The sequence below is a fragment of the Harpegnathos saltator genome, unplaced genomic scaffold (assembly GCF_003227715.2).
Source record: "Harpegnathos saltator strain DR-91 unplaced genomic scaffold, Hsal_v8.6 scaffold485, whole genome shotgun sequence".
Taxonomy (NCBI): domain Eukaryota; kingdom Metazoa; phylum Arthropoda; class Insecta; order Hymenoptera; family Formicidae; genus Harpegnathos; species Harpegnathos saltator.
Genome location: NW_020230299.1, coordinates 366,114 through 386,546, shown reverse-complemented (window position 1 = coordinate 386,546; position 20,433 = coordinate 366,114). Strand labels below are relative to the sequence as shown.

Below are 20,433 nucleotides of genomic sequence, written 5' to 3'. Positions count from 1 at the left end.
TCGGCTTCCAGACCTGAGAACATTCCCACGTTCCGTAGCACGAGCCAAGAGTGTACAACCGGAAGAATTTCGGAGGCGAGGCAACCACCTATTCTGCACCGAGCAAGAGAGACGCGACGAGCACGGGGGGCACGGGGAACAACGTCGGCTAGAGAGGGAAGAGAGAGAGAGAGAGAGAGAGAGAGAGAGAGAGAGAGAGAGAATGGAGGAGGGGGTAAAAAGGATACGGCAAAGGATGGGGAGAGAAGAGGCTCTACGACTGCCTTTGCCAACGAGGGAAGAGGAAAGAGAAGCCTACCAACGGAAGTGTTTCGTGTCTACCGACGTACTCCGAATTAGCATCGACGACCTAACGTACCTCCTTCCTCGCTGAACCGCGGTCGGGGTCGCCGACGGAGACTACGGAGAGATCTGAGCGCACAGAAGGAAGGAGCACGAGGAAATCGAGAAGAGCGAGCGAGATTCTTCGGGAAGGAGGAGGAGGAGGAGGAGGAAGAGGAGGAGGAGGAGACGGCGGCGCCGGCTGCGGAGATATCCGGTAAATATCGCTGTTGTTCGGCGCGGTGGAATCGCGGGGATTGTTGCTTCAGCCCGGGGGGAGGGGGGGGAGGGAGGTGACTTTAGCATCGCGCTGCTTTGTTTGTGCAATAGCAACGCCGCTGTGTGGCGGGCCGTTAATTCATGTTGCGCTTCACTCTGATACGAATTGATAATAAATTACACGCCGCAATATATCGGGGAATGAGCCCGCCGGGGCTCGACTACTCCCCTGGAACATTATCCCGCGCTTTTTCTCTCTTGCCGCGCTCGCGCGCGCGCGCAGGGTGAAATCGTGTGCCGATTGTTGTTTCATCTCGTACATTTATTATACACGTTGCGCTTCCGCGTGCTCGTTTGCCCGAGAGAGATACAATCGACGTTCGCCCTCCCCGGAACAAAAGCTTCGCCCGACCGCGATCGGATATATTCGTCGCGCTCGTTGCGCAGTGTAGTTTCATGATTATTTAACCCCCTGCACTCGAGAAATAGTTCCACATTTCCTCCTATCAACTCGATAATTATAAATATAATTTCTAAATACCTCGAAAAACCACCAAAAAGGATATTTATTTCCTTTAATGTCGTCGCTACGTTTTATCTTTTTATTGTCGTTTTATCTGTCTTTAGATCTTTTTCATGCCAGCACAGCTGGCAGTTCGAGCTGCCGGAATAAATGGTTATGCCAGCTGTGCTGACATTCCGAGTGCAAAGGGTTAATATTCGCGCACACGCCTCCACAAGTTGACGAGTATCTATTCTTCATTAGCCTGCGACGGGCACCCGCGGACAGCGTACTGGACTACCCGTCGCAGGTGGTCGTTTCGTATGGCCCTGAATAAACACAGGTTCCCGCCTTCCGTATTATCCGCAGGGCCGAGAATTGTATTTACTCGCAATCGGAAGTATCTCGTTCGGTGCTTTGTTGACCGTGACCGGCGACTTTAAAACATTAACTCGGACTGGCTATCTGTTCTCGTCTTACGTCGTACGGAAAATGAAGACTTATCAGGCGGGATCGACAATAGGAACTTATCTCACACAGCCAGAAAGTCCAGAAAATAGAGACATTACGGCGGATTCCTTTCCGACAGGCCTCCGAGAAATGCAGACTCGACAAAGTTTCACTACAGAGTCAATTATTGTCGTAATCTGAAATAGATCGGTGATCAAAGCGGCTGTATACATGAAAAAGTGGCTTCTTTAACGAGCGTAATGTCGCGGTGATATCCGGACGAGATAGCCCCCGCAGTGGAGGCAAGTTTTGCGTTTGGAGCCAAAAGCTCGTAAATACTCGGCCGACCCACTTGAAACCTTGTTTAGGGTATCGGCTTTCAAAAGGGCTAAACACCTCGTTAAGTCCTGCGAACGAAGCCTGTCCAGGTCGAGGATGGGCGGATCATTAAGACCGTACGTTTATAATTCGAAACATGGGCTCCCGAGCCGATCTCGATGGCGCGTCCTGGAACCGGTTATCAAAAATTCTCCGGAGGCCGTCTAATCTCGGACTAATGTCCGATAGAATATGCAAAATTCGCAATCGCGCAATCGGGCGAGCGCGGAGCGAAAACGTACATTAATTCTACTTGAATATTCCGCTGCGACGGGATTTCGTCCTCTCTCGATTTCGTCCTCGGTCAACAAATTTTCGACTACTTTCGGCTACTCGCTACAGCTGAACTTCTTCCCCGAAGTCAACATTACTCGCGTTTACGTCCATCTGCAAAAATCTACGTAGAACACGTCCAAGGCGTCAATTAGATACGCCAGTCAGGATTCACGACGGTATAAAAGCAAGCCTTAGCAAGTGGGGGGAAGGGAAGAGGGAGGAGAACAGGATCGGCACTAGCCGCGACATTTATTTCTATTGTTCCGCACAAAGTGGAATGTAAACTGGTCCAGCCGCCGCGCCGCGACCCGGCATCGTCCGCCGAGCCGTGATTCATTGCGGAGAAGTGCCGGGAGTGCTGCCGACACGCGCGTGCACGTGCACCATGTCGGCGGCGGTAACCGTCGGTGAATCAACAAGTGTGCCTCGAGCGCCGATGCGCGAGCCGCCGCTGGCGCGCGGGCGCGCGCGTGCAGCGTTTCATTTCGCTTCCTATCGATATTATCGAGCGCGCGATACGAAATGTCGAGAAACTCGCACAATTGTGAGTGTGTGAGACGAGTCGCCCCGGATTAATTGAGACACGTCGCGTCTCTCTCGACGCTGGTCCACTTGTTCGCCTCATTTCTCTCTCTCTCTCTCTCTCCCTCTCTCTCTCGATCTCTCTCTCTCTCTCTCTCTCTCTCTGGATCTCGATCTCGAATTACCCGACCGAAAGACCGGCGTCGGAGGTCCCGCCTCGCGTGGCGTGCCTTCTCGTTTCAATCTCGATTGAAAGATGACGCGCAATTGGCAATTGGGATCGAGCGGAACGGCCGATCCGTGAGTGTACACGAGCACACGTCGCGCCTCGATTCGCATCAGTTTGCGCGTCTCTCCTCCTCTCGCGAAGCGCCGCTCATAGATTTATTCGCGATAATTCCGTGCCCGTGGCGCGATCACGCTCGCGCGGATCGCGCGGGTCGTCCTCGTGCTGGTCGCGCGTCGTGGCGTGTGCTCCTCTCTCTTTCTCTCTCTCTCTCTCCCTCCCTCCCTCTCTCTCTCTCTCTCTCTCCCTCTCTCTCTCTCTCTCCCTCTCCCTCTCTCTGCCTTTCTCTCTCTCCCTCTCCGCTCCTCTCTCTCTCTTCCTCTCTGTCTGTCTGTCTTCTCTTTCCTCTCCCCGCAGTGCGTCCAAGACAGCGTGCAGGTGTGCTCTCGGTAAGGTGTCCCCTCCCCCGCTGTTTGCGCGCAAGGAGCCCCCCCCTCCTCCTCGGCAGGCGTCGAGCGGCACAGAACCTGTGTGCAGGCCCCAACAGGCCCCCGATCTGTGGGAACGCTCCGGCCTGCGAGCTTCCCACGATACGCCACGGCTGCTGGCTGGCTGTGCACGCGGACTGCACGGTACAACCGTGCCCCCGCAGACCCCTTTTGCACCCCAGTCCCAGCGAGAATCCTAGGCTCGCGTGGAGGGAACGACGACGAGGCTGGTGGGGCGACCCGTATAAGTAATTGAAAGTACCCCACCAGCGCTCAGAACCGTCACGGACACAGATCCAGACGTAATCTCGGGAGCCCGAGAACAGCGAACATACGCGACTAAAGGGAAGAGAGATAGAGATAGAGAGATAGAGATAGAGAGATAGAGAGAGATAGAGAGAGAGAGAGAGAGAGAGAGAGAGAGAGGAGAGAAAAGAGAAGAAGCGAGAAAATAAACGGCAAACGTGAATGTTTCCATTCGCGTAGCCGGCGGTCATCTGACAGCAAAGACGGTGTAGCCGGGAGGAAGACGCAGCCACCGATACCGGAAAACACAGGCGCGCGGCAGAAGAGACTGCTTTTCCCCGCCGGACACCTTGTTTTGTGACGAGTGATATACGACGATACAAAGTGTAATCACCGCATGGCGCCGCACACCAGCTACACGCCGATCAGCGGCATGGAGTACGAGGAGCCGGTCTCGCGCACTTATCAGTACCGCAAGGTGATGAAGCCGATGCTGGAGCGCAAGCGGCGCGCCCGCATCAACCGCTGCCTGGACGAGCTGAAGGACCTGATGGTGACCGCGCTGCAGGCCGAGGGCGAGAACGTGGCCAAGCTGGAGAAGGCGGATATCCTGGAGCTGACGGTGCGTCACCTTCACACGCTGCGCGCCGCCAGGAGGCTCACCTTGACGCCGGAGAACAGCTACGCTGATCGATTCCGGGACGGCTTCACCCAGTGCGCTCAGGAGGTGTCGACGTTCCTGTCGACGTCGGTCGCCGCGGCGGTGCATCCCGCCGCTGGTGCCCAGCTCATGCGACACCTCGGTGGCTGCCTCCGACGCCTGGAGGGTCCGGCTGGCGCGAACCACGCGACCGCGACGACAACGTCGAGCAGCACGAAGAGCAGCCAGCCGACGCAGCCGAACGGCAGCCAGAAGAGCGTCCCGCAAAACGTCTATTCTCCGCCGCAGAGCCCCGTGAGTGTCGCGAGCTCCTCCGTCGAGTCCTCCGACTCCTCCAACCTCGCTGTCTGGAGGCCTTGGCGATGAAGCAGCCTCTCGGCGAGGTGAGACGAACGTCCCGTGGATCTCCGACTATGGCGGGCCGTGGATGGACCAGAGAGACGACCGAGTCGACGGGGGGATTTCCACCGCGGCAGAGTCCAGCTCGCCGCGGCGCAGCAATCAACGACGAATCAATGTCTTCCGAGTCCTTTCGAGCTCTCTTCTTACCCTCGTCATCGAGGACATTGAGGATCTTGCGCTCATCCCGATTTATTTACTCGATCGTATTGTACATAAAAGTGATGAAGCTTTAAGTGACGTCTGTGATAGGGTTCCATTTTGTACCTGAACTGACTGTTTTCTTATAAAGTATAACTGCTATTATATAGACGTTAATTTGTTATATTATAAAGAACTTTTCTCGCGACACACAATGCCGCTCGCGGCGAAATAAATATACTACGTTGAGGCAGCCAGCCGCACGATAATCAATAAATGTCTCGTTTCAACGATTTGTCTTGTCGAATCGATCGCCACCTCGGACTCTCTTGTTTCCCCCTCTCCTCCTCCCCCCCGCCTCTCTCTCTCTCTCTCTCTCTCTCTCTCTCTCTCTCTCTCTCTCTCTCTCTCTCTCTCTCTCTATCACTCGCAACAAATTTCACGTTTCAGATGTAAGCATGGTGCAACTCCAGTTGATGTAATGTATTCTCAAAGCGACATTTCGTTATGTAAATAATCCGTAATTATCGAAAAATCCTTTTACTATGCGCAATGCATATTGTCGTATTGATATAGTCACATATGTAGTCACGCTATATTGTCATATATATTCTCGAGAAAGTACGGGAATTGCAAGGCGAGGATAAAGCCAAAGGAATAATCAGAGCGCGTTCAATTAGTCAACACGGCGACGGGAGCGGCGCAGCGGGTATCTTTCGGTGTAAAGCTAAAAACAATGTTTGGCCGGCGGCTTCGTAGCGAGTAACACCGCGCGACGTTGTGCGAAATCGACGAGTCGGCAACCGCCAGTCACCAGCCGTCGTGCCGTGGCCGGAGGTGACACGTGAATATTAATGCGCGTTACCTGACTCGATGGACCCCGACGACTTGCAGTGTCCCGAGCGGGAAACACGATCTAATTAATTTCTCTCGTTCTCCACAGGCGACGTCGCGAAGACGCGACGCGACTCCGAGTCCGACCGAGTCATCTTTTCCTTCTCTATCGGCAAAAACTCGAGGAAGGTCGCAGAAGCGCTCGCGAGAAGCACTCGCCGCAAGAAGAATCAGCGAGCGGTTCGGCTCGAGGGGCGCGACGCTTTCACACTTTTTCGCGCCTTCTGTCCCGGCCGTCCCGATATCGCGTTAATTTGATTTTACGTAAGTGGAGCAGCCGGCGCAAGAAAATTAACTTTTTCTCCTCCGCGGGTCCTGTCTTACTTTCCGATCCCGATTAATGCACACCCGCGTTCCATCAGCTCGCCGATCGATAACGAGTATTTAATTGCCGCACGGTGCTCGGCGCGTTTACTTAACGTGCGTTTCGAGGCGGCGAATTAATCGACAGGCCGGGCTTTTTGTATCAGAACCGCGTGCCCGCGCCGCGTTCTGCACCCTATCAATCATTGTCGTTACGGCACGATTTCTGCGTAGCATCGTTGCGACTTCATCACCGCGTCGATCGCGAGCGTTGCGCAAGTCAGCGCGCAGCGTGTCATGAGACGGAGAACAAATAATTTCCCTCATTATTATTCATTTTTTTTTTTTCCTTCTAATCGTCTCCGTGTTTCCGAGCAGTCGCTCGAGATCTCGGAATTTCCTTAGGCGCATCTCATTGAGAAGCGCAGAAAATTACCATTTCGTGAGACGATCTTTTCTCCTGCGATCGGCGATAAGAATGAGCGGTTCGCGCGAATCGTCGGAGTCAGTAATCAGGAAACTGTGGGAAATAATGAATGTGAGGAAAAACAGCGATTTCAGGAAAGAGCGAGATTAGAGCGTTGTTTCTGGGGCGAGACGATAAATTGCGTGGCAATTTGACCTTTCCTCTCTCTCTCTCTCTCTCTCTCTCTCTCCCCTCTTCTCCCCATCCTTTTGAAACTGCTGTCGCGGCAAAAACTATCAATCGCGCCGCATGCAAACGGAAATGATCCCGGCGCGTAACAGTCTCTCATTCAAGCGCGATGCACGATCGACAGGAGCGCGCGCGCTCGACTGCGAGAGATTGCGCGTCCGCAATTATCGGGATATATAACCGAGCCGGGCGTTGACTTCGCGAATGTTTAAATCTAATAATAACAAGCGATCGTGACGCTGCCGATGTGAAACATCGATGATCGACATCTGCGGTCGATTGCGCGATTTCTTACTTAGCGCGTGCAACTCGAGGATGACTCGACACGATCATCTTTGAAAGTGCGTGGGGAAAATGCACAAAGATATTCGAAAGTACTCTGAAATATTTTATTTACATATAATGTAAATATATATTATATTTATATATATATATATATATATATAATATGTGACGTATAATATATAAAATATTTTATTGTTGCATTCTCGCGCTCGTGGCCATTATACTAATCCGCGGATGTCGATATTTGCTTGTTCCAGGTGCTCACGGCCGCACCGTCATAATGCTGACAGCTGCTGGCGTTTAAACAATACGACAAACTGGTGCGTACCTTTCCTCTTCCTTTCGCAAATCCGCGCGACGCGACGCCGGTCGAGCGCGTGCACTCGCACGCGCGTTTATCGCGGCTTATCGATGCGATAGCGTCTGTGAATCGGCCGCAGACGGATCGGTTTCTGCCTCGGCTATGCCCGGCTGTGCATTGTCGGATCGCTCTAATTGATACTCTCTCTCTCTCTCTCTCTCTCTCTCTCTCTCTCTCTCTTGCTGCGATACTTTGATGCGTGCGTGCGTGCGTGCGTGCGTGCATGCGCAAGTTGATTTACTTTCGACATAAGTTGAGATAAAACACGGCGATAAACCTACCGGGGGGAAACAACTCGCGCTAAAAATTCGCGCCGGCTTGACGTGACTGACGGCGAGGCGAAATTTTCGTCAGCTTCGCTCCACTCGACCCGTGATAATAAGCACGTCGATTATTCGCAGCTGGCCGTTTCGCGTCACTCATGGCACGCATAAAGATCGGTGTCTCTACGGTGCTCCTTAATTGCGGCCCCTGGCAAATTTGTCACGTTCCGTAAGAATTCGACGAAAATATTCCCACGGCAAGCCGGCTCCCGGCTTGTAGTGGTAATAACAATGATACAATAATTACATCGTGCGGGGCCGGGCCGGGCCAGGCCGATTGTGACAGACTTCTCGACAAGCTATGACGCACGTGTTTAACGCGTCTCGAGAGTGACACGTCGTGTCCAGTTTCGCGTCTCTCACCGCGAGAATCACCACGCCGTATTTTGTGTACGTATAATGAGTGAAATTAACGAACATCGCTCGGCATCTTAATTCCCGTGAAACATCCGTGATAACAGCAGCCGCGCCGCGCCGGCGACTTGTCACGCGATCGATCAGCGCACCGTGATCCGTGAGGCGGAGACTTTCTCAGGCCAGCGAGAAAGCAACAATGTACAAAGGGGGCACAAGTGTGACAGGCGGAACATCGTCGCGCACATGACACGACGGCGCGACAATGTGGGGAAAAGCGCGCGCGTTATGACACTCCCATGCCGTTTGTTGCAGGCCTTACGAGATGGACGTGATCGCGTACAACCACCACCACGAGATCCGCAGTATCGCTAGCAGCATCGACGGCGGTGACAATGAGAATCAGTATGATGAGGATCTGTTGTCGATCGACGATCTCGACAGCGGTGGCAGCGGCGGCAGCGGCGGCGGCGGCGGTGGCGGCGGCAGCGGCGGCGGCGGCGGCGGCGGTGACAAGCGGAATAAATTGCCGCTGCGGAAGAGCCTGTTCGACAACGTAGCGCCCTACATCGCCTTCCAATCGCACGACTGCAAGGGCCCGGTCCTGCCGTACGCCGTGACGAGACACTTGAAATGGCACCTCAGCAGGATCACGCCGACCTTGGTGCGTCGCACCCTGGTGAACTCCGGCTACCGCCTGATGAAGAAGTGTCAGAACTGGTGCGGCACCTGGGGCAAGCACATGAAGTCCGCCTGCTTCAAGGGCGTGAAGGACTCGCAGAAGGTCAATCATTTCCCTGGGACCTTCCAGCTCGGCCGGAAAGACCGGCTGTGGCGCAACCTCAGCCGGATGATGCTGAAGCACGGCAAACGGGAGTTCGGCTTCGTGCCCCGCACGTACGTGCTACCTCAGGACCTACGCTCCTTCCGCCAGGTGTGGGAGAAGACCGGCGGCAAGGAGAAGTGGATCGTCAAACCGCCGGCGTCCGCACGCGGTACTGGGATTCGCGTGGTCCATCGCTGGTCACAGATACCAAAGAAACGGCCCGTTGTCGTCCAGCAATATCTGTCGCGGCCGATGCTGATACGCGGCGCCAAGTTCGATCTGCGGCTCTACGTGCTCATCACCACCTTCAACCCCCTCCGAATCTATATGTACCCGGACGGCCTGGTGCGCTTCGCCTCCGTCAAGTACAACGAGGACATCAACTACCTCAGCGACCGTTTCATGCATCTCACCAACTACAGCATCAACAAGAGCAGCGCTACCTACACCAGCAACAACTGCGCGGACTCATGCACGGGCCACAAGTGGGCTCTGAGGACTCTATGGTCGTACCTCGAGCAGGAGCACGTCAACGTAGCCAAACTGTGGGCGGCGATCAAGGACATGGTTGTGAAAACGATGATCGCCGGCGAGTCTTCCATCAACAGTCTAACGAGGGCCAACGTTACCTCGAGGTGAGCCATTTTTTTTTATCCTGCACTTTTTCATCTCGCTCGCACACTAGGGTCGCCAGGCGCGTCCAGATGATCGTCAATTATGCCATTCAGAGTTTACCGTCAAGTTGCCCAATCGATGTTAAAAATGTCCGGATTATGAATATTCCTTATTAATTGATGATATACAGTGCTTCTCTAAAGTTTGATCCAACTCCCTGAAAACTTCGAAAACGACTTTAGATATGGAAAAGTGTTTCGGACAAAAATTGTAGAATATTCAAGGGGACAGATCATGAAAATGTGAACTTGACCTTTTCAAGGCCAGGTCAACGTGATTGATGTCTTCTTGAATGAAATCCCCATGACTTTTTATCGCACATTCTTAGTCCTTGTCGAGACACGTTTTCAAAACACTACTTATGTCCTTTGTGCAATTTGCATTTTTCAGAAAAATATATTTTTATAAACTACATGTTAATGTGAAATTAATGTGAAATTTGATTCAGATTTCTCAATTTTTCAATATGGCGACCTTAATCCACATATACATACATACACATACATACGTACATACATACATATATACGACTCTCTCTCTTCTCTATCTCTCACAATTTTGTGGAATCTTGAAGTATACGCAACATGTATAATTCCACGCGCGCGTGTCGACCGTATTTCTGATCTACGTGCTTTACGAAATGTCAAGGTACTGTTGCTATGAACTTTTCGGGGTCGATATTCTCCTCGACGAGAACCTGAAGCCGTGGTTACTCGAGGTGAATATATCGCCCTCTCTGCAGTCTTCCTCGCCGCTCGACGACGCCGTCAAAGGGCCCCTCATTAGGAACGTCTTCAATATTGCCGGATACCATCTGCCCGCGTGCATACCGATCGAAGAGATGGAGAAACTGGCCGAGAGGTATCAGTTGGACCCGCTATCAATTGCCCAAGACTACAGACTGTATCGGACCAGTCTGAGCTACCAAGAACGGCACAAGCAGTCCATGTACTTGAACCTGAAGAATCGGGAGGACTACCTCCACGACATAATCGACGATCTCACGCCCGACGATGTCAGGCACTTAATCACTTACGAGGACGAGCTGACGCAGCTGGATAGGTTCGAGAAGATCTTCCCTACCGCCGACAGTCACCGGTACTCGCAGTACTTCGACGTGCCGAGGTACTACAACATGCTGTTGGACGCGTGGGAGACCAAGTACGGCGACCGCAAGCGGGAGGCGGGGATCTCCCGGTTGCAGAAACTGTGCAAGACCAAGTATCACTTGGAGCAGCAAATGGTCTTTTAGATAGTCATTCGTGTCCGTCCGGACTCGCCGCCGGTCTGGAAAGATCTCGTGTGCGTACGCCCTTGATAAACAAACGCAAACCCTCGGCGATGTCGAGGCATCGAAGAGGTGCGCAGCGCAGCCGCGACGTCGTGAGGATACTTTTTATTTCATTATACACCGTGCGCTCGCGCACGTGTGCCATCGTGCGTGCGTGCGTGCGTGCGTGCATTCAGAAGTATACGGGTATTGTACGTACCATTTTAACCGCCCCGGCACTCGTTTCTCGACTCGTCGGGGCAGGTTCATTATGTGCCTTTCTCACGGTTGTGCGAATTTACTTGATACTAGAAAAATTCCTCTTTAATAAAGACATTTTTTGGTAAATCGCGCTCTCTAATCGCAGGACATCACCAACACCGTCCGCCCTCCGTCTCCTCTTTGCCCCCTCCATTAGCAGAATCGATGGGTCTAGGCTTCGCGCTCGGCTCGCGAGCGTCTCGAGCCATTCCTTCCGATCGAGGAGTGATGGCGATTTCGTAAATTCGAATTCTAGACCGGCAGCAAGCAATCAGGTAGGTGGGAAATCGCACAAAAGCCTCCCCGAACGCCGGTAATTGCGCGGAACTCGTTTTCGGCGAGAAAAAAGAACCGCTCTCGCGCGAGGCCGCCACCGGCCGTGGTAAATTGTCGACGAGTCATCGTACCGAGAACTCGCGACGAGGCTGTTTGCGCGTACGTCGAAATGAATGTCGAACGGGCCTAATGGCTTGCGCGACGGACAGCGGCGGCGGCGGCGGCGGCGGCGGCGGCGGCGGCGGCGGCGGCGACGGCGACGACGACGACGACGACGACGACGACGACGACGACGACGACGACGACGACGACGACGACGACGACGACGACGACGACGATAAAAAGTCCAAGTCGCCGATGCGCGAGAGGAGAAAGAAAGTCTCCTCGCTAATGTACCGCCGCGCCGTGCATAATTTTCGCCAACAAAAGCACCGGAAGAAGCGTCGCTCCCGCGAGCTCAGCGAAGCGCGAGCACCTGCTTCGCTTGGTGGTCGTCCGCCGAAGAGGAGGCTCAGGCCCAGCTTTCCCAACAGCTCTCCCGGAGCGCGACATCCTCGCGTTAGCCGACATGTATCTGCGACTGTCCGGCATCTCTCTCTTTCTCTCTCTCTCTCTCTCTCTCTCTCTCTCTCTCGCTCTCTCTCTCTCTCTCTCTCTCTCTCTCTCTCCTCTCTCTCTCTCTCTCTCTCCTCTCTCTCTCTCTCTCTCTCTCTCTCTCTCTCTCTCTCTCTCTCTCTCTCTCTCTCTCTCTCTCTCTCTCTCTCTCTCTCTCTCTCTCTCTCGGCGGGTTTAATAAATCCGTACTGACAATTTAATGTCTCTATTGCGATCGCGACGGTCGCAGGCGGTGCCGCGGCAACTGCGCTTGATTAGGTTAATACGAAAGGGGACCAGATTTCTTCGCTTCCGCCCTTTAAATTCAATTACCGACGGTCACTCTCGGCCACTTAAAACATCATATATCAGTTTTGTCTGGAGGAAGTGCGATCCGTACGATCAAGTGACCGAGGCAATTGCCTTCAGAAGCAGCCAGACGCGCCAGACAGGCCGCTTTGATTCGTTGAGATTTTCGGTCTCGTTAAACGATAATTACGCGCGCGTCGCGACGATTAACCCTTGTGACATGCCGGCTGCGGACGTGGACGCGGCGGAAACGCTCTTCGGAAGTAACGAGCGACTTCCCGAGTCTGAGTTTTTCGCCAGCCGCGCGACGTGAACGCGGCGAATTTCGGCGCCGAGCGCCTCCCGTGCGACGGCCCTGATCATTCGAGCCGCCTCGAAGGTTCGATAAGGCGTCACTGATCGCGGCGAGCGTGATTACCGCGAGCTGATTGTTTCGGACGCTGATTTCGAGAGCGTCCTACACTTTCCCGCGGCTGCGCGAGTCTCGGGTCGGTGAGTGACACGGAATGCATTTCGCATTCATTAAAGCGCGATTCGCCGATCGATTCGTGTATCTGCGCGAGTTTTAATGGTAATGTCTCAGTGCCAGTGAACAGCCGAAAGCACGAGGCAACGAGGCACGAGGGGAAAGCACACAGGACGTTGAATCTCCTCTGGGGGCGAGGAGGGCTCCGAGGGCGCCTGGAAGCAGGCAACAACGCATCACATATTTTCAAGTATGTCAGATCTTTTGTTGTACAATAATCGAAGTTGCGCGAATGTTGATTTGTATCTCGAACAATACTCCTCGTGCCATGAACAATACTCCTCGTGCGACGTTAAATCTGTCAACGTTCCTTTCTCAACCATATTCTTGCATTTATTCCTGCCATTGTTTGTCATTTTCAAATTCTCAATTTCCTACTGATATTATTGGACATCATTGTTTTGTCGTTCTTTTCGAATCTTTAAATTCCATCGGAAAGAGACGCGCGCTAACAAAAAGATTAAGAAAAGAGAGAGAGTTCGTCGTCAGGTTTGCCTATTGATCGCGTATCGGATTGTTTAATATCTCTTTAAAAATACCGATGTGAGAGTTTATAACACCAACACACACTGTGCCATTGTATTGATAAATTTCAATTCGATTCGCGAACATTTATTACCATCTCGCGGGATCTCGTTCGGGGCTCCGTTCGCCATCGCGATCTCGGATCGAGGAACCAATTAGCGATTCGACATCGATAATAATATAATAAATAAGAAATCGCTCGCATCGCGGACATATCGATACGTGTTGAGCTCGTAGACTGCCTCGAGCCGCCGATTTCGGTGGCGAAATAATTCGAGGGCGATTTACACGGTGCGTCGAGTACCCTGCCGTCGTTTGAAGACAATGGGCTCGCTCGGTGCCACGACGGTCAATGAATTGATATCGTTATTGTAACAACATAATAGACATATTTTCTTATTGAGATTGCAGCCTTACGTATGTGTGACGCGCTTACGCTTGCGCGCGCACGCGCACGCGCGCCACTGTGTGCCGGCGCGCGGACCGTCTTTATTCATTCATGTATTCATTCATGCGAGCTGCGCCGCGTTATGTGCGTTATGTAAGCAATACAACGCCGACACGTAAAGGCTAAGGACCTCGTCTTCTACGTGAGGACAGATCTCAAGGAGACCATCCGCCACCGCTGTTGTACGGGACAGGTAGTTACGGGACGAGTACGTTCTCTCTCCGTTTTTATCGTCGACTATTAACGAACCTGCACGCGCCTACGTTTCGTCCGACTCTTACCGACAATTTCTTCAGTCGCGCGGGGAAAGAAACAAGTTGACGCGTGCGTGCGCTCTCCCTTTCTTTCTCTTCTTCTCTTCTCTCACCCCCCCCCTCTCTCTCTCTCTCTCTCTCTCTCTCTCTCTCTCCATCTTCTGGATAACCGAGTAAAAATGTTGTGCAATCTCGTTTACGATACGTCCCTCGTGCGGACGTAAGCGCGAAGCGCGTGATTTATCATTACCATCGGCCCGTCGCATTCACGCTCGAGTCCCATTCGAGCGGACGTTACGGCAGGCGGGAAATTCGCGTGCGCGCGCGCGAGGACGTACTCGAGCCTCGGTAACGACTTAATAGAGCGAGAAGGCTGGCGGCGGCGGCGGCGGCGGCGGCGGCGGCGGATGCGAGCACGTGGAGCAGCGCGGAGGCGTCGCGGTAGTCAGGTGCGCGTCGCGTGCTCCTCATCCCCCTCACGTAGCTAGCTCGTGCTTTGTTTTGAGAAGACGCGAGAGTGGCCGTTCCCACGCTTCCGCGCCTTCTCCTTGTAGCCTCTTGCTGCGCCTTGTGTGTCAAAATTCGTATTCGTGATACGGTAAAGCCCCGATTATATGTCCCGACGAGCGCCTGACATTTCGATCGCGACGCGTACGATTGATTTCTTCTGCCGACGACGGCGGCGGCAATCTAATCGCGCGCGCGCGCCACGACCGCTGGAACGCGGTCGAGGTATCCGTCGAGAGAGTTGCGCGGGAAAATACACGTTACGTTCAGTCAGCCAACGATGATATCCCGGGATGATAGCGCGGCTCCTTATCGGCGCTTATCACTCGCCGACGATTCCGGCAGATCGAGCGTACGCAAGGTCGATGAATGAGTCTCGATAAGAACCTGAAGCGACCGTTAACGTGACCGCGCGCGTGTTAATCCTTTGAGGCATAGCGCTAAGTTGTATGCTTACCACCTATTTATTCTCACGTTTTCATGAAATATTCCGTATTTGAGGGATTCTTGTCGGGTTTTCTGCGCTTTTTAGCTTCTTGTATGATATGGGAAGATACATGAAAGGTTGAAAAGTGTTTTGCATAAGTTGTCCACTTATTATAAATAAACAAAGTGTGAAAAATACACATTTTTACAGAAAAAAATCATTTTCCACGAACTATGAGTGAATTTCTTGCTCGAAATCAAGATTTCGGGGGGGGGGGTTTGGGTCGCTGATTACGAATCTGAGGTCCAAATTCCAAAATTATTTTTCCAAGATGGCGGACTCAAGATGGCGGATCATAGAATGTGGAGAAAATTAGCTAAAATTGTACTCTGGTTAGTTTTTGAAGTCGCTGATTACGAATCTGAGGTCCAAATTCTAAAATTTATTTTCCAAGATGGCGGATCCTAAAATTTTTATACGATTAGCTGAAATTGTACTTTGGTTAGCTTTCAAGGTCGCTGATTACGAATCACCGATGTCACCGAGATTATCGCGATTTTTCACATTTGTGGCCGCCATCTTGAATTTCGAAAATCTGATAACGAATTCGTAATCAGCGACCCCAGAAACCCCCGTACATGAATTTTCATGTGATTCGAATTTTCTGAAAAATACGTGCCTCAAAGGGTTAAGGCTGGATTCTCATTATCGCGGCAGACAGGACTCCGTCAAGCGTCCTTGCTTGTTTCGATATCCGAAACGCCTTCGCGCATCGGGATCTGAGACGGCTGCGTCTCAAGCTCGATCATTCCCGTCTTGGAAAACTTCAACAACGGAGGACCCTGTCCACGTCCACTAATAGCGGCAGTGAGAATCCAGCCTGCCGCATCGAAGCGCGCGACTTTGTAGTCGGCCGGCTGCACACGCGAGCAGCGCACGCCGCGCTCGTGCGACGCGGCACGCTCTCCTTCGCCCGTACATGTAGATTGGACCATTGTTTCAGCATTGCGATAATCCCGCTCGTGAGTCCTTCCCTCTCCCGAGCGGAGACGTTCCTCCACCAGACGTTCTACCACGGCATGCCAGTTCTCCGCTCACACGTGCGCGATTACGAGTCGCGGACGCGCGCGCTCCTTCGAATCGCGATGCCCTCCCCCCACATACTTTCACGCCGCTCGTAAACCCCCTCGCCACGTTCCTCCGCTCCCCCCTTCCTCCCCCCCTCCGTTCCCGCCGGCTCCGACCCGGCGAATATTGTCACGCAGCCCATTCCCATGCCCGTAAATAAGAGACGGGCGCGTGCGTTGACGCAACCGCGCCGGCAATTTCGCCGTTTTATCGCGAGCACCGCCGCCGCCGCCGCTCATCTGGGAAACCGTCCGCGCCGCAAGGACCACCCTGTGTCTCCCGTCGTCTTCTTACCCAACACGGTGTAACACGGTGACTTTCGATCGCGCTTCGCGCGGAGATTGGCGCTCCGTCGTGGGGCACGTGTGCGACAGCGTGTCGGCGCGTCCTCGCGCGCGCGCGCGCGCGAGAGAGAGAGAGAGAGAGAGAGAGAGAGAGAGAGAGAGAGAAGAGCCGCCGCGGCGGCGCGATCAGTTCAACTTACGCGGAGGAGGCGGTTTGGACACGGAACGAAGGAAAGGGAAGATCAGATCCTGCGGAATCTCGGAGAAGCGTCCCGCGAGCCCAGCGCGATAAATATCGGGTGTCGCTGTAATTTTCGAGAGGCTCGAGAGCGGTCCCTTCCGTTCGCAATCAGGAGCATCCCGTGATAGCGGCGCGCAGCGTGAGCGCGTGTGCGTACACGCGCGGCGGCGAGCCTAGAGGATTCCTACGGTTTTTCGGTTCCCACGGCCGGGGTGCGTCAGGTGGCTAGCGCGGGGTGCGCGCAACGCTCCCTTCCCCCTGCCTTTCTTCACCCCTCGAAATAGATGTAAACCCCAAAGAAGTCGAGAAGTCCCCACTACTCGGCTCCTCCTCTGCCTTCGTTTTCACACGCATGTTGCGCGCGTGTATCCTGCGCGCGCGCGCGCGCAGGAACTCCAGCCCGATGATCTATTCCTTGTTATTCCCCCTCGTCGTGGACTCCGCATCGTTGACCCGCTCGACTGATCGCACCCCGAGCGAACGATCGAGTCCGGTATAATAGGCGTTATCGAGTATTCAATAATTGGGCCCTGAGGAGGAGTGCTCCTTCTTCGGGCCTCTCGACACGAAGAAAAAGGGTAGTCGGGTAGGTGAGCAGCAGTCGTAGCAGCAAAGCAAGACGATAGCTCGTTGTTGCGCGAAGGTGTTGTATCTGTGGAGACTCTCTGCTGATGCTTCGGGCTCCACGGGATTGGCGAGGTTGATGCGGAAGGAAAGAACCTCCGTCGAAAAAGAGTCGATTTTTTGCCCGTTTTTCGGTCCTCGGTTTTGGAATCGAATTTTATGCAAGAAGATAGTTCACGATGAGACATTGATTACAGAAAAGTTTTACGTTGAGCATACGATTGGTTTCAAAGATGTAGAGGGTCAAAGTGGTCACTACTAAGAAAGTATGACACTAATAACAAATTCATTATCTATGGGTTCTTTGAGTTGCTGATTATTATGAATATCTGATGTCAGATTTTAAAAATTCAAGATGGCAGGTGCAACATGGCGGACACGCATAGTGAAACAATCATTTACTTTCATTGGAACTGTTATGTTGTGATTTTTTTGGCTAGCTGATTGCAAATTTTCTATTAGGTTTTCGAAAGTAATTTTTTCAACGACAACTTTTGTGTGGAAGAAGTATCTTTTTAATTGTTTTTTCATTAAAAATATATCAAATTCAAATTGATACGTTACATGACGCATAAAGGATAACGTGATAGTTTGATTTGTTATATTTAGAAGCTTTTTCATTGCAGTTTCCGTGACTCTTTATAATTGCATATCATTATATCCAATAATATAAAAGTTATCTAGAAATTCAGTTCTGAAGTTATCGGTTTTAAAATATACCACAACACAACAGTTCTAATAAAAGTAAATAATTGTTTCACTATTTGTGTCCGCTATATTACATCCGCCATCTTGAATTTTTTAAATCTGACATCGAATTCGTAATAAGCAATTCGAAGAATCCGTAGATACTGAATTTCGCAAAAATTCGTGCGGTAAAACGTTATTAGTGTCAAACTTGATCCTTAGTAGGTAGTGACCACTTTGACCTTCTATAACTCTGAAACTAATCGTATGCTCAATATAAAACTTTTTTGTGATTAACATTTTATCATGAGCTATCATTTCGCATAAAATTTAATTTAAATATCGGGGATTGGAAAACGGGCACTTTTTGCGGAGATTCTTTTCGTTTCTTTTTGCGGAGACTCTGGCATCCGAGTCGAAGTTTTCGTTACACTTTATCCTTTTATGCTAAAGTATAGATTAGACTCTGCTGATGCTCTCAAAATTAGGCTTCCTCAGGACTCGGGTGTGAGGGAAGCGTTTGCAATAACAAAGTAAGACGATAATTTATAATGTCCCATCTCGGAATTCTCTGCTGGTCCTCCAAATCGAATAACTTCCGCAGGATGGATGTATGTGTGTGTGTGTGTGTGTGTGCGCGGAGTCAAAATTTCGGACGGAAGACACATTTGCTTTCGCCGGGCGGGGGAGCCGTTCCCACGAAACTCGGCGGAATGAACACCGAAGGAATCGTGCGAGTTTTGTTCTTCCGACTGTTGTTTCGTCTTCTTTCAGCCTCTCGTGACGTCACTGACCCAATTTCGTGCACGCCAGCGGCACTTTCGTGCTCGTGAATCCTGTTAAACCAGCCTTGCCCGACGTTTATGTCGCTCCCTCGAGTATCTCTCCCTTTGCATGTACATAGTCCGCGCGTGCGCGCGTGTATGCCACGAGTGTGCCTTGCGCAAATAACGAAAATCACAAGTCGTAGTCAGGTACGCACTCGTGAACTCGCTCGTGCTTCTCGCAACTCGCAGCGCGGCCAGTTAGCGCGATACCGTCGATAAATAAATGAATACGAGTAAAATGCGAAAGGACACGAGACCGGAGCTGTGCGGAGACTCGAGTCGCGACACTTTCCGCTAACGGACGGGGAACGTAAGAAGAGAAAAAGAGAGAGAGAGAGAGAGAGAGAGAGAGAGAGAGAGAGAGAGGGAGAGAAGGAGAGAGAGAGAGAGAGAGAGAGAGAGAGAGAGAGAGAGGAAAAAAGAAAGGAAACGTTCACGAGACGACGACATCCGTTGTCGTGTCCGCGATCATATCGGAAGCCGCTGTGCCGAAGAGAGAGAGAGAGAGAGAGAGAGAGAGAGAGAGAGAGAGAGAGAGAGAGAGAGAGAGAGAGAGAGAGAGAGAGAGAGAGAGAGAGAGAGAGAGAGAGGCGACGCCGCGTTAAGGCGAAAAGAGAAAAAATGTGCAGATTGGATCGCGGCCGGGTACGGGATCCTTCCCACGTCGTCGAAACGTGCTGAAAGCGTGCTGCTCGCGTGGCGGTTATACACGAGGGCGACGAGGAAAGAGACAAGCGGACATGCCACGGGCCCCGCGATCTTTCTCACGGGGGAGAGGAGAGGATGTCAGGTGCGCGCAACATCTCCTTCGGGAAATACAACGGTTCCTTACAGGGATTCGCGACTCCTGCCTTCCCACGCTCCTCCAGTTGTAACGGCCAGATTCGAGTCCCTTCTTCCTTCCTCCTCCCCTCCTTGGGCCCCCGCGCGCCCCTTGATGTGTGTGTGTGTGTGTGTTGCGGGTCGTTTTCTTCTTCTTTTTTCTTTGCGTGCGACGGACGGCCCGCGAGAGCGCTCGAAATGATCGGAGATGACGCGAGGAACGACCGGCTCGTAAATGTATGTCCGTATGCCGATAATTGTAGGCCGAACGCACTCGGCTGTGTGAAAAGGCGTTTCTTACCCGGTAAAAAAGCCGATCGAATGGATCGAGCGCGTGACGAAGCCATTTGCGAGTCTTAATTAGCGAGTTACGCTCTTATGCGATTTGCGATGTTTCGCAAATGCGCACGGTACGCAGAAACGAACGGGAAGAAAACCGAGGCACAAGGGAGCGTCTCATCCCGCGAGTCGAAATTTTCTCTCTTATATTAACTCTTTCTGCAAATTCCGTCGAGCTTCAAGGACCGATGGAGAATGTCTCAAGGTGTAACAGGCTCTGTAACAGGCTACCGAATTGTTTTATAATTCATCATCTCGATATTCAGCCTGCGTTTGACATTTATTCTCAACCACGAATAATATATTAATTAATTTATAATAGCAAACAGGAAGAATAAAATTAATGGGAATAAACGACGAGATCGGTTGGTAAACAAAATTCGACAAATTCGCTCTCTCATAACTTGTTTATCTGTCGTTTCCTGTCCGTGTAGACGTTGGACATTTCGATGAAATTGGAGGGAGATTCGAATGGAAGGGGTTGCGAGAGGGTGAAGTTGCGCGTGCATAGCAATAATGTTGTGCATCGGCAGAAATTTCGATTAGCGACAAGCAACAAGGATAATTCTTTTTTTCTCA

The 20,433-nt window shown here is 52.1% G+C and overlaps 2 protein-coding genes across 6 annotated transcripts in view; both read left to right on the top strand.

The window, feature by feature from the left end:
- LOC105192320 (tubulin polyglutamylase TTLL4) overlaps positions 1-11,197 on the top strand; it is a 117,452-nt gene extending 106,255 nt beyond the window's left edge. For 3 of the 5 annotated variants that reach the window (XM_019845622.2, XM_025302291.1, XM_025302292.1), the window contains 3 exons: positions 7,224-7,286; positions 8,320-9,465; positions 10,154-11,195. In XM_019845622.2, coding sequence (XP_019701181.2) covers positions 8,330-9,465; positions 10,154-10,757 — 1,740 coding nt within the window. In that variant the 5' untranslated portion in view covers positions 7,224-7,286; positions 8,320-8,329 and the 3' untranslated portion in view covers positions 10,758-11,195. Of the gene's footprint in view, positions 1-5,777; positions 5,988-7,223; positions 7,287-8,319; positions 9,466-10,153 lie in introns of those variants that run through there. The other 2 variants (XM_019845620.2, XM_025302293.1) reach the window with 2 other exon arrangements.
- On the top strand, positions 3,643-5,124 carry LOC105192281 (enhancer of split mbeta protein). Its single transcript, XM_011156307.3, has one exon. The coding sequence runs from the start codon at positions 4,026-4,028 to the stop codon at positions 4,653-4,655; it is 630 nt and encodes a 209-aa protein (XP_011154609.1). The 5' UTR covers positions 3,643-4,025; the 3' UTR covers positions 4,656-5,124.
- Positions 11,198-20,433: the final 9,236 nt, after the last annotated feature.

What these genes read in the sequence shown, in the direction of transcription:
- LOC105192281 (XM_011156307.3), top strand. Translation starts at nt 4,026, where the DNA reads ATGGCGCCGCACACCAGCTACACGCCGATCAGCGGCATGGAGTACGAG.